The 14,056-nt window shown below is 45.3% G+C and overlaps 1 protein-coding gene across 1 annotated transcript in view; it reads right to left on the bottom strand.

Moving 5' to 3' along the window:
- The window catches only part of plcl2 (phospholipase C like 2), a 442,931-nt gene extending 429,206 nt beyond the window's left edge, over positions 1-13,725 (bottom strand). Inside the window, exons 1-2 of the mRNA XM_072508755.1 lie at positions 13,558-13,725; positions 12,976-13,234 (exon numbers count right to left, since the gene is read on the bottom strand). Coding sequence (XP_072364856.1) covers positions 12,976-13,224 — 249 coding nt within the window. The 5' untranslated portion in view covers positions 13,225-13,234; positions 13,558-13,725. The remainder of the gene's footprint in view (positions 1-12,975; positions 13,235-13,557) is intronic.
- Positions 13,726-14,056: the final 331 nt, after the last annotated feature.

Genomic DNA, 14,056 nt, shown 5'->3' on the forward strand with positions numbered 1-14,056 from the left:
AGATCAACGATCGCTACCAGACGGATGAGTCCAGCAGAACCGAAGTTATTTCTCCAGACCCAGTCGCTCCAGATCCGAACAAAGGCCTTGTTCCTCTGCCAAAGCCGGGTGCCTGAAGTTAAGTACAGGTTGTTGTAGTGTTAGGTATAATTTAGCTTGTAGTGTTTTTATGTTGCATGTGTGAGTTAATCTTGTGTGTAAATAAACCATTATTGAACTTGAACTAACTGACTGGTTGTTGGGTATTTGATCAATATCCGGTTGAACCTTGTGGTGGAAAAGCAATATCATCATTATTAATTGGCAACATTCTTGGTGACGCTGGTGGGATAGTATCCCACTCAGTATTAAAAAGGGCAACAAAGGATCTTGACTCCTTTCAATGAGAGGTCCATGGAGCTCGCAGGGGAGGAGCAGGAGCGAGCCTGCACAGAGGGCAAGGTTGGCCTGCGACAGAAAAGTGAGGAGCCACTGCACCTTCACCCAGATGATCAGTCTCAAGTGAATTCTTTGTTGGCCAAACCCTTGACCTGACCATGTACTAAAGCCCACCCCTTGCCTTGCAGGAACATCAACCAATGTGCCTCGATCGTCAACTAACAGTGCCTCCCCCAGCCACCCGTGACAGCACTTCGGATTGGATCTCCTAGGAGGACACGGATGATGCGTCACAGCTATCACCCGCACCATCCACCATAACAGAGACATGCACCTCGGAGGACGAAGTTAGCAAACAGGCTCTGGATCACGGCCTGGTGAGAACCACACAGCTTCTGATGCATATCAAGTCCCAATGATCGGACAGTTGGAGGTCTGCTGGATCCCAGTACTCAGCTACACCCAGCCAGGTGCCGTGTCACTGGACACATTCCTCCCTCAGCTGCTGAAGATGTAACGGCAGAGTTGGGAATACCAGGTGGGATTGTCAGCAATATTCCAGCAACTTAAAGGTCAAATAGTGGAGTCCCAAACCCTCCAGTCGCAGGAAATGTTGCCTGCATTGCCTGGCACCCAGGCCAACACTGCAAGGGTGGCATACGCAGTGGAAAGCCTGGGACAAGGTGTCAAGAGCCATGACTGGAGAACTTTGAAGCATTGCTCAGGCCCTGAGACTATGGCTAAGGGGATCAACACCATGGTGCAGACAAGGACTGGCAGTGCCAGATGATGATGAAGCTTCTGGAAGCTCACTCCAGCTGTCCCTCCGTCCCAGGGAGGGAGTAACCAGTGCCCCACGAGTTCCCGGAGTGAGAGGCCTGCCTACCAAGTTTACCCACTGAGCTGTGTGTGTCTCTGTGATGGTGGATGGTGCGGGTCATAGCTGTGACGCCTCATCCGTGCCCTCCTCAGAGATTTCCTTTGAAGTGCTGTCAAAGGTGGGTGGTGGGACACTGCTGGTAGATGGGTCAGGCTCTTTGGTTGATGATCCTGAAAGGCAAGGGACATGGTTCTAATACATGGCCTGGTTAAGGGTTTGGACTACACAGAACTCACTTGAAATTGGTTATTTGGATGAAGGTGCAGTGGCTCCTTGCTTTTCTCTTGCAGGCCCATCTCGCTCTCAGCACAGGCCCACTCATGCTCCACCCCTGTGAGCTCCATGGCTCTCTCCTCGGACAGAGTCAAGATCCTCAGCTCGAGCATCCCACCACCCATTTTCTTCATTCAAGGCTTTTGTGGACGAGTTTCTCCTGCAAGAACACAGATGGGAATGGTGTGATCAGAGGTCGATGACACCTGGCATCTGTGGGCACTGCACATAAGCAGAGAGGGGTTTTAATAAGGAGTTTGGGGGAGGGGGAGTGTTGAGGATGCTGGTGGGAGATCAGTTACAATTATTCTGTAAGGTGGCAACAAGGTGACATTCCAGGGGAGGGCGAATGTGGACAGAAGAGGAGACATGGAGCACTTACCGTGGCTGATCGGTGTAGGTAATTCATCTTTTTTCTGCATTGCATACCCGCCCTCTTGGTCAGGTTGCTGACACTGACCAGTGCTACCACCGTCTCCCAGGCAGGGTTTGTCACCTTGTTGGAGGGTCTCCTGCCAGCCCGCAGGTATATTGTAGCCCCCCTCCCCTCTATAGCATCCAGCAAACGGGTGAGGGGCCCCTCCATAACTCTGGTTTCCTCGCTGCCATCCTGCTGGCTTGAATGAGATCATGTACTGTGGAGCTGTTTAAATGCAGCACCCCCTTCATTGGAATGCTCTGATGGCCCCCAGGATGGGCAAATCAGGGTTTTTCACGTGGGGAAAGAAAAATCTGAAAAACCTGAAAATTGTTCTTCACTTTCTTGCCAGGGCCGGCGAGAATCGCACTGATTTTCTCTACGAAAATGACACTTAGCATTTGGGGGAAAATTCTGCCCCCTGTCTTTTTGGGTAACAGGAAAAGATCCACTATCAGTATTCCAAGAAGAATACATACACTCTTCCGGCGAACAATCATCCAGTAATCAATATGTCAAAACTGATTATTTGCCTCTTTGCCAATAATTGGTATGCACAAATATTTGCCACTAGACAACATTTAAATGTAGTCAAATTGTCTGTGAACTGCTTTGGGACATCCTGTAACATGAAATGCAACATGTAAATGCAAGATTTTATTTCCCCAAGAACATAAATAAAATAAAAACAAACGTCGATCAAGTATCAAAGAAAACAAAGGTATTGAAGAAACATAAAAGAATAATGGATGAGAGTAAAATTTGGCCATTACACTTTTCATGCAGTTACTTTGCTTGGGAACGATAGTCATTATTACTTCTTGACAGGGTCAAAATACTTTTCTTCCCCGAGAGCTCTTCTTGAGATTTTATCGAGGGCTCCTTTTTCATTTGCACTAACCCCTTTATTAGGTAATACAGTCACATTGTAACATTACCTTTGTATTTGTGTTGATGTTTTTAAGGTTGTCTTCTTTCGGAAGGTAAGATAGCACAAATACCAAATGCTATAAGAATATAAAATTACATCTTTTAACTTGTAAGGTGTTTTGTTAATTTATTTCACCTAAATCTCCCATACTCCAAAATGGAAATTCTAACTACTTCACACTTCAGTGATTTCTTTCAAAGCTAATGCACATCCATACATTAAAAACACATACCACTTTATAGAGGTGATTAACTCCCTAACCGTACCCCTGAAATGCCATACTTTTTACAATGTCTGTACGCAAATATAGAAACAGACAGAGGTGCACTGGCTGTTGAAATCTTTCAATAAATATTCCCAGCCTAAAGGACAAGATAAAGCTATAATCCAGTTATTACACTTACGTTTAACAAAAAATAATTTTGAATTCAACAATAAAGTTTACCTTCAAATCAAAGGCACAGCTATGGATAAGAAATTTGCCCACGGCCAGTATCTGAGGAGTCGCAAATGGTGGTGAGCCGATATAACATTAACACCAGTTTCAAAAGCCATAAAAACCTAAAAGATTCAGTCGTCAGGGACATAGTGAGGTCACAAACTACCCAACGTCCAAACCCTCCTCACCTCACCCACTCACTCAGCAGACCCAATTCTCAATCCTCGCAGTCTGTCTCTCCCCCAGTTTTCCTCGCTCTTCCCCACAGTCTCTCCAAAATTGGCTTAGTAGCAGGAGACAGAGGTGATGGTCGAAGGTTGTTTTTGTGATTGGAAGTCTGCGTCCAGTGGAGTACCAAAAAGACGAGGTGTTGGACGTCTTGAAAAATATTACGGTGGATAAGGCCCCAGGGCCTGATGGGATATACCCCAGAATACTGAAGGAGGCAAGAGAGGAAATTGCTGAGGCCTTGACAGAAATCTTTGGCTCCTCACTGTCTTCAGATGATGTACCGGAGGACTGGAGAATAGCCAATGTTGTTCCTTTGTTTAAGAAGGGTAGCAAGAATAATCCAGGGAACAACAGGCCGGTGAGCCTTACTTCAGTGGTAGGGAAATTACTGGAGCGAATTCTTCGAGACAGGATCTACTCCCATTTGGAAGCAAGTGGTTGTATTAGCGAGAGGCAGCACGGTTTTGTGAAGGGGAGGTTGTGTCTCACTAACTTGATAAAGTTTCTCGAGGAGGTCACAAAGATGATTGATGCAGGTAGGGCAGTGGATGTTATCTATATAGACTTCAGTAAGGCCTTTGACAAGGTCCCTCATGGCAGACTTGTACAAAAGGTGAAGTCACACGGGATCAGAGGTGAGCTGGCAAGATGGATACAGAACTGGCTAGGTCATAGAAGGCAGAGAGTAGCAATGGATGGATGCTTTTCTGATTGGAGGGCTGTGACTAGTGGGTTCCACAGGCATCAGTGCTGGGACCTTTGCTGTTCGTGGTATATATAAATGATTTGGAGGAAAATGTAACTGGTCTGATTAGTAAGTTTGCAGACGACACAAAGGTTGGTGGAATTGCAGATAGCGATGAGGACTGTCAGAGGATACAGCAGGATTTAGATAGTTTGGAGACTTGGGCGGAGAGATGGCAAATGGAGTTTAATCCGGACAGTAATGCATTTTGGAAGGCCTAATACAGGTAGGGAATATACAGTGAATGGGCGAACCCTCAAGAGTATTGACAGTCAGAGAGATCTTGGTGTACAGGTCCACAGGTCACTGAAAGGGGCAACACAGGTGGAGAAGGCAAAAGAAGGCATACGGCATGCTTGCCTTCATTGGCCGGGGCATTGAGTATAAAAATTGGCAAGTCATATTGCAGCTGTATTGAATCTCAGTAAGGCCACACTTGGAGTATAGTGTTCAATTCTGGTCGCCACACTACCAGAAGGATGTGGAGGCTTTAGAGAGGGTGCAGAAGAGATTTACCAGGATGTTGCCTGGTATGGAGGGCATTAGCTATGAGAGGTTGAATAAACTTGGTTTGTTCTCACTGGAACTGATAGAGGTCTACAAAATTATGAGGGGCATAGACAGAGTGGATAGTCAGAGGCTCTTCCCCAGGGTAGAGGAGTCAATTACTAGGGGCATAGGTTTAAGGTGAGAGGGGCGAGGTTTAGAGGAGATGTGCGAGGCAAGTTTTTTTACACAGAGGGTAGTGGGTGCCTGGAACTCGCTACCGGAGGATGTGGTGGAAGCAGGGACGATAGTGACGTTTAAGGAGCATCTTGACAAATATGTGAATAGGATGGGAATAAAGGGATACGGACCCCGGAAGTGTAGAATATTTTAGTCTAGACGGGCAGCATGGTCGGCGCAGGCTTGGAGGGCCGAAGGGCCTGTTCCTGTGCTGTACTTTTCTTTATTCTTTTGTTTTTGTACCGCAGGGATCGGTGCTGGGTCCCTTGCTGTATGTAGTGTAGCATTAATGATCTAGAAGTGAATGTGGGAGATATGATCAGTAAGCTCACACGTGATATGAAAATTAGTGGTGTGGTAAATAGTGAGGAGGAAAGCTTTCGATTACAGGATATTGTAGACGGGCTGGTCAGAAGGGTAGAACAGTAGCAAATGGAATTTAACCCCGATAAATGTGAGGTGATACTTTTTTGGGGGACTAACAAGGCAAGGGAATACACAATGACTGGCAGGATGCTAGAAAGTACAGAGGACCAGAGACCTTGAGGTACATGTCCAAAGATCCCTGAAAGCAGGATAGGTAGATACGGTAGTTAAGAAGGCATACGGGATATTTGCCTCTATTAGCCAAGACAATTCTAAGTCTTACAACAACCGGTTAAAGTCCAACAGGTTTGTTTCGAATCACTAGCTTTTGGAGCACAGCTCCTTCCTCAGGTGTTGTAAGACGTCTTACTGTGCCCACCCCAGTCCAACGTCGGCATCTCCACATCATAGAATATAAGAGCAGGGAGATTATCATGGAGCTGTATAAACTGCTTGTTCGGCACAGCTAGAATACAGTGTGCAGTTCTGGTCGCCACACTATAGGAAGAGTCTGCTTGCATTAGAAAGCGTGCAGAGGAGATTCACCAGGATTTTTCCTGGGCTGGGGCATTTCAGCTATGAAGAGAGTCTGGATAGGCTGGGGTGATTTTCCTTAGAGCAGGGAAGGCGAAGGGGAGATCTCATGGAGTACAAAATTATGAGGAACATAGATGGGGTAGATAGGAAGAAACTTTTCTCCTTCATAGAGGGGCCAATAACCAGGGGGCATTGATTTAAGGCAATGGGCCGGAGATTTTGAGGTGATTTGAGGAAACACCTTTTCACCCAGAGGGTGGTGAGAATCTGGAACTCACTGACTGAAAGGGTGATAGAGGAGGGAATTCTCACAACATTTAAAAAGCATTTAGATGAGCACCTGAAACACCATAGCAGACAAGGCTACGGACCAAGTGCTGGAATATGGGATTAGAATATAGGGGTCTTTGATGTCAGACACAGGCACGATGGGCTGAATGATCTCTTTCTGTGCTTTAAAACTCTTTGGGCACGATTTCCCCATCGTGTTGCGCACGCTGCCAATCCCACTGGGTGCATTGCAAGAGAGGCCCAAAATGAGCTTCACGTCAGGCGCTGAACCGCTCGCGAGTCACCCAATCCACAGCAAACACCGTGATCAGGATCCCGCCCTCGCTGGGCGTGATACGCGTAATGATCTTTGAATGAAACATTAGGCTCATCTAAATATGTGCAGCCGGGTTGATGCTGCATTCTCCTGGCTCCAGGAGCCGATTAGTACTGGTCTCCACAAGCGGAGAATATGGCTACTTCGGGGGTCTTGGAGCTCATTGGAGCCCCCCCAGGAGATCGGGGAGAGGCCAATGCAGTGCCCTGGCACCCTGACAATACCATCTTGGCATTGCCAGGGTGAATGGGGCAGTGCCCAGGTACCAGGTTGTCAGTGCCAAGGGAAAGGGCCTGAGGGGAGCATGCCTATGAAAAGGGGGGGGGTGTATGGGTACATTAAGGGTGGCGGGGGAGGGAGACCTCATAGCGGGATATGTTCACTTGGGGACGGTGGGGGGGAGAAGACCCGATGCCCACAAGAATGGATGGTGTGGGGTAGGGTCACCCTCAAGACTGGATGATGGAGCGAGCTCACAAATTAATTTTATTGAGGGTCGGCGGTGCTGCCCATGTCTGCAGGGTGGTCGCATTGTTGGTGGGTGGGGGGTGTGGGGGACCCTCAGCTCACTTAGAGGCCAGGGCACCCTTTCAAAATGGCACTCCGATCGCGGAGGAACCGGTCTGGCCAGCGAGTTTCATTCCCCAGTGCAGAAAATATTTCGGTCTGGGCTTGACCGGTGAGAAACGTCCCAAGTCTGCAAAAAATGACAAAGTGGGATGAATACCGGTCCGGATATCACCCAAAAAGCAAGCAGGAAATACCCTGCCAACGCACTCAAAATGACAGGTAGTCATTTTTTGGGGTGAATTGCACCCCATGACTCTTCCTCACAATCACTTGCTCCCCCACAAACCCTCGCCATCTCTCTCTCCCTCACACACAGTCTCTCTCTCTCCTGGATAATCTCTCTCACTGACCCCTGCAGTGTCCCTCACTCCCCACCTCACTGATTCTCAGTCTCTTCCTCCCTCGTTAATCCTTGCAGTCTCTCTCCACCACTCCAATGCTCAGTATGCTGACACTCACTTTCCCACTGCTTCTCCAATCGCAGGCTGTTTCTCTGCCAAGTTTGCTGCTGATTCGCTCACTGGTGAAATGCAGCTGAGTTTACCAGCAGCAAATGTGGGAGAAACAGCCTGCGATTGGAGGAGCAGCTCCTCACAGATCCCATGGTACAGGTGCAACTTTTCAGGTAGAAGGGTGATTTTATTTTCATTTGTCGCCCCCATTATTGGTTTTTCACTGGCTTTTTGGGGGGGGCTTTCAAACGCAAATTCACCCACCACCCCCATGTATTTTGAGTGCTGCTTCTCGAAAAGAAAAACAACATTTCTAGGTTTATGAAAGGGTAACACAGTATTCCATGCATTGTAGGTACTGTATGTATCCTTTCGCTATATCTTAGCAGGGGTGCAGCAATCATTGACTGTCGGGAGCAGTGGGAGGAGCATTGTTAGTCAGGGGAGGAGGGCAGAGCTGATTGTTGGTTGGAGTACAGAGTGATCACTGGAAAGTGGAAGCAGTGCAATCATTGGTCAGCTGCTAACTGTGCGTGACCACTAGCTATGTCAATGGGAGGGTGCAGACCATTTTCTTTTAATATGTACATGTTTTCTACTTGCCATAAAGGGAGTTTGGTAAATTAGTTAGTGTCCAAAAATCTGGCATTGTTTGACTGAATTTACATACTGTACTAATTACGGAACTCTTTACAGTTGGGATCAGGGGAGTTGGGTTTTGCAATACAACCCAACCCCCTTAAATTAATAAACTAGGCGTGCATCTCGTAGAATTATATTTGTTATTCGAGACTGAAAAAAAGTTGAAAGTGCCTATTTTACTATTGGCCTTGTAATATCAGTAAACAAACAGAACATACAAAGAACAAAGAACAAAGAAATGTACAGCACAGGAACAGGCCCTTCGGCCCTCCAAGCCCGCGCCGACCATACTGCCCGACTAAACTACAATCTTCTACACTTCCTGGGTCCGTATCCTTCTATTCCCATCCTATTCATATATTTGTCAAGATGCCCCTTAAATGTCCCTATCGTCCCTGCTTCCACTACCTCCTCCGGTAGCGAGTTCCAGGCACCCACTACCCTCTGCGTAAAAAACTTGCCTCGTACATCTACTCTAAACCTTGCCCCTCTCACCTTAAACCTATGCCCCCTAGTAATTGACCCCTCTACCCTGGGGAAAAGCCTCTGACTATCCACTCTGTCTATGCCCCTCATAATTTTGTAGACCTCTATCAGGTCGCCCCTCCACCTCCTTCGTTCCAGAGAGAACAAACCGAGTTTATTCAATCGCTCCTCATAGCTTATGCCCTCCATACCAGGCAACATTCTGGTAAATCTCTTCTGCACCCTCTCTAAAGCCTCCACATCCTTCTGGTAGTGTGGCGACCAGAATTGAACACTATACTCCAAGTGTGGCCTAACTAAGGTTCTATACAGCTGCAACATGACTTGCCAATTCTTATACTCAAAACATATCACAGCACTTCAGCAGAAAGCATTTTTGTTTCCAAAATGTGCACTTGGTAATAGTTCGAGACATATATTCATGACTCTATTTTGATAAGATTAACTTTGATATTACGGATTCCATTTTGAAAGTTATTGAAATAAAATACAGCCACCAATATACTCTAGGTTTCATCATTACCCCACCCTTTCCCTAAAACATGAGTCACAGATTTGGAACCTTTGAGTGGTCCAACATCTGAATGGTATATTTTCATTGGTGAATGTTCTATTTATTAAATTGAAAAGTTGACCTAAACATTTCAGAATGGCAGTGTATGATTAATAATAAATCAATGTTATCTCACAGCTTTCATATGAGTAAGTTCATCCGATCCAGCAAAATATATCCTATGCCATGAGCTCTCGCAGAATTACCCAATTTCATGTCTTAAAAGTATATGGATTCTTCTGGCATGCTTTCCATTCACTCTGCTACCAAGAAATATACTTGGTTCATTCTTGACATAAACTGTTATAGAATAGAATAGAATCACATATTGTTTGTAGATGCAAGTCATTTAATATGGTAACCGTGCACAGGACCTCACAAAATATAGCTGTGTCAGGAACTCAATCAAACCAAATGAAGCAATCCAACGCAGCTTTTATTTTTTAGTCATTTTGATCGATGTGCAATGCGCAATAACATTAATACACTGTGGTCACATTTCACAGGTATGAAAAATTAATGTTGACCTTACATTGTTTTGTGTTTCCCAGCGATCATTGAATTTCTTAGGTGGTTAAAACCCTGCCAGTAATTTTCACATCCTGCTATCCAATGCGGATTGTATCCATTATTTAAAAATAATCATTTAATTACTGCTATGTCCAACAACACATGATTTTGACTACAAAGGTTCTCATGCTATATGCGGGAATTAAAAACATGATTGTTATTCCCAGGGTCATTCCCATTAAACAATCATGATCACACATCTCTTTCACCACTTTTTGAGTCAGCAGATAATAGTCCAATCAATTTGGAGAGTAGTCCTGGAGGTGGCCTTCAGCCAAATCCAAAAATAACCATTTGGATAGCAATTATTGCAGTATGATTATTCAAAGATTACCGCTCAAAATCTGACAGTAGTCACACTGAGTTAAAGAGACAGCAAATCACAAAGATTGTCTGAAAGCTTAAAAAGTTTCTACAACAGAAGCAAAAGAAACGTTAATAGCATTACTGATCATTTGCGAATGCGCTAGTTTCATCAACTGGTTCTTCCTGATCGGTACTCCTGTAGTGGAATACTAAAAGCCCAAAAGGGGCAAATTCTACAACATCTCAGATGTTGTTTACTAAGCTTTCACATAGGTAAAGTGCAGCTGCAGTCCTCAACTTGAATGTTAGAAACATTATCCTGCTTTTTCAAAGTCGTATCATATATTTGGGGTTAATTTTTGCTGCACTTACTTCTCCTTGGCTTCAGACACATCACAATTCACATGCCATTTGTACAATTACAGGTTTGAATATCTTAACTAATTACAACTTCATCCATTCAATGAATGTTACTGTGATCATTACTCACTGGTTCCATGTCTGGATGAATAGCAGCTTAGGGAACTACTAATATGTCAAACATCACATATGCACTGGTGAGCAAGTAATTTAAATGTAAGGAGAACTATTTATTTTATTGCACTTGTTGCCACAAGTTGTTTGCTCAGGTTTGTAGATTTAAAAAAAGAAAATGAATATGCCACATTAATGATTTTGGGTGGAAGTTTTTTTTTCTCTTAAAATGCTGCTAGGGAGCCCAACAGCAGCACCAAATGATAATAACAAATAGCACTGTGCCACCGAACAATTTTCTCACTGTGAACCTCCTCTCTTCCCTTGCAGCAACTTCTGTGTATAGTACAGACATTTCCTTAATAGTACAGGAAATTAAAAGGTTTTGTAGAACGAGATCAGTCTATTTAACATCAGACAGTGTGATGAGCGAACATCGGCAATACATGCAGACTGCACTGCTCACTAACAAGGTTCAGGTGCAGGCTTTTTACAAACTTCCTTTAATGTCTGTGCATGCATGCAGCTTTTTCTAAGGTTCTGGTGAGCCATGTGACTTCTCTCAGTTACAAGCTCTGAGGCTTAACGCATTTTCCTGTTTTAATTCGGATCTCTGCAACATCAATCAGAACATCAAAATTGTACAGTACATGTAGCAGCAGAGATTCATGTACTGACATAGTAACTGACCAAGAAAGTACGGGGGTGGGGAAGACTTTCCCACATGGAATATGAGCTGAAAAATGAATTAAATGATAATTCAATTTGTACTACCCTTAGGTATTCCACTTCATAACCATTTACAGAACAGTGCTGACGGAGTTACCTCGAAATTAGATTGCTTTCAAACAACGTTCATCAAAGTTGGTTGCTGATGGGGAGAGAAGGGAGCAAAGAAGCAGAACCAGAACATATGGAAATTGTAAAACGCGACTAAATAAATTGTATTTTGATCTTTATTTTTCTTAATGGCACTGCCATATATTTCTGCTGAAAAGATAAAAATCAATGCCACAGAGTTGTACACTATTTTTCTGCAACAAGTTGTTGCAATGTTTCATTTACTTTAAACATCCAGACACAAATCTCAAAATTGTTACAAGAGCTGAGTGGTACAAATGTTTCAAAGCAGTCACTACTACAAAATTATATAATTTAGCTATTCTAAATCTGATCATAACATAACTCGAAGTAAAACCATAAGCAAATGTCAGTGATCACTTATTATTACACTAATACCACAAGAAATATTAAAATTACTCGTCAAATCCAATTATCATACAATGACAGCCATATAATAGCAAATATACCCAAATCAAATGTCAAATCTCTGCAACAGTCCAGCAGAATTCAATGCTTATATCTGCAGGATAAATATCAAACCTTTAAATGTTACCTGAAAAATAAATCATCACTCTCTCGCTGCAATGAGTGCAAAGAGGTAGGATTAGGGATGATTCTAAGATGCTGCTTATCATTGTTTTTTATATTATTTCTACATGTGTATAAAGCTGAATACTTGAATGCTCACAAGTTTGTTTTTTACATTACAGAAGGAGGCCATTCGGCCCATCATGTCTGCACAGGCTCCCAAAAGAGCAAGCTAGCTAGTCCCATTCCCCAGCCCTATCTCCGTAGTCCTCTAAATTCATCACTTTCAAATATATATCCAGCTCTCTTTTGAAACCTCCTTTGGAATCCACCTCCACCCTTCTCCCAGGCGACACATTCCACACCCCAACAACACTCTCTGAGTAAAGAGGTTTCTCCTCATCTCACTCCTAGCTCTCTTGCTGACCATCTTCAAATTGGGACCCCTAGTCACTGACTTACCAACAGGTGGAAACAGAATATCCTTCTTTAACCTGTCAAAATTGCTCAGAATTTTGAACCTCAATAAGACAATTAGTCTTCTCCGCTCCAAGGAAAGCAAGCCCAATTTCTCCAATCTTTCCCTGTATCTAAAATTCCTCATTCCTGGGGTCATTCTAGTAAATCTCCTCTACACTCCCTCTAGGGCTTTAAGTATTTGAAAGCAAAACTTTTAGAATAATAATTCTTTAATGGTGACCGCTTTTGATTCAATTGTAATATGTTTTAGCAATTATATTACTTCTTAATTTGTTAAATTCGCCCTGTACATTTTCTTCAAAATCCTACCACTGCGCCTGTAAATTATATTGAGTTTATTTAAATCTACGGTGCATGATTCCCGACGAAAATGCATGTCTCCATCGCGACCCCCCCACCCCCCACACACACGGCGTTTGATCCTTTGGCATAATCTAGTCCTTACCTCCCATGGAAACGTGCCCTGTATTAAAACTGTGAGGGCTGGGGTGAGAACATTGAGAAATGCTGGGCATTTGTGTTCTGATTTTCACATCTTACCTTGATGATGCTGCTCCTACGAGGGATGCCAGGCTTTCCATCTTGGGATGTTGCTGCTGGTGCTGGTGAAGGTGTGAATGTCTCAGCTCCGGGACTGGGTGGCAGACCTCCCGCTGCCGCCGCCGGCTCCTCTCCCACACAGTCCCCGTTCGAGACAGCTTCAACTCCCTCCTTTTTGGCCGAGAAGGGCGAAGCAGAACACGAAGACACCAGAGACAGGACACCACGTTCCGCCTTCCCTTCCGCCATGGCTTTCTCTCTTTTTGGGGGGTAATAAAAATATTTCAACTTACGAAAAAGAACACCCCTCCCCCCCCCCCAAAAAAGAGGCAGACTTTGAACTCTTCAAATTAAAAAACAACCCCGAGAGCCTGCAATGTGCATGGTATCAATCGTTCCTTTTTTCAATTGCAACGCTAAATAAAAGATCCACAATAGGTGTTGCAAACCTCCCGCTCTGACAGTAAGTGACAGCTCCCCCCCCCCCTCGCCTGCATCCGAACGGACTACTGCCACCAACCGAAACCCTTCTCAGATCGCAACACCAGAAAACAACATGTAGCAAAAAGCCGCAACATTTACATTTCAGCGCCTCGGATCCTATCTCCGCCAATCGGCTGACAGGGATGTGCCGGAGTGGCAGGCGCAGAATTCTGAAGGGGAAGCCCGAGTCCGTCCGGCCGACTGGCCGCCAGATCCGCGGCGCTGACAGCTCGGATGGAACCCCGGTGATCCCGGGGCTGGCGCGCTCCTGCCCCGTGATTGACAGGGGGGGGGGGGAAGTGTGGACAGGAGGGGCGGGGCTTCAGCCTGTCAATCACCGCACATCAACGCCGGCTGCTGTCAACAAGGAAACACCTGATGGGAACGAACCCCCACCAACATTCTGCGGCCCCGCCCCTCCCGAAGCCCCCCCCCCCCCGGCGACCCCGCCCCTCACGCGTACCAACCCCTACTCCAGGAACACCCCGCGGCCCCGCCCCTCCCTCCGGCCCGGCCATCCCATCCGCTGGCGCCGCCACTCTCCGGAGGCGGGCAGAGGTACCGATTGGCCCTGGCGTCACAATGGCCGAGGGCCCAT

This window comes from Scyliorhinus torazame, chromosome 6 (genome assembly GCF_047496885.1).
Source record: "Scyliorhinus torazame isolate Kashiwa2021f chromosome 6, sScyTor2.1, whole genome shotgun sequence".
Taxonomy (NCBI): domain Eukaryota; kingdom Metazoa; phylum Chordata; class Chondrichthyes; order Carcharhiniformes; family Scyliorhinidae; genus Scyliorhinus; species Scyliorhinus torazame.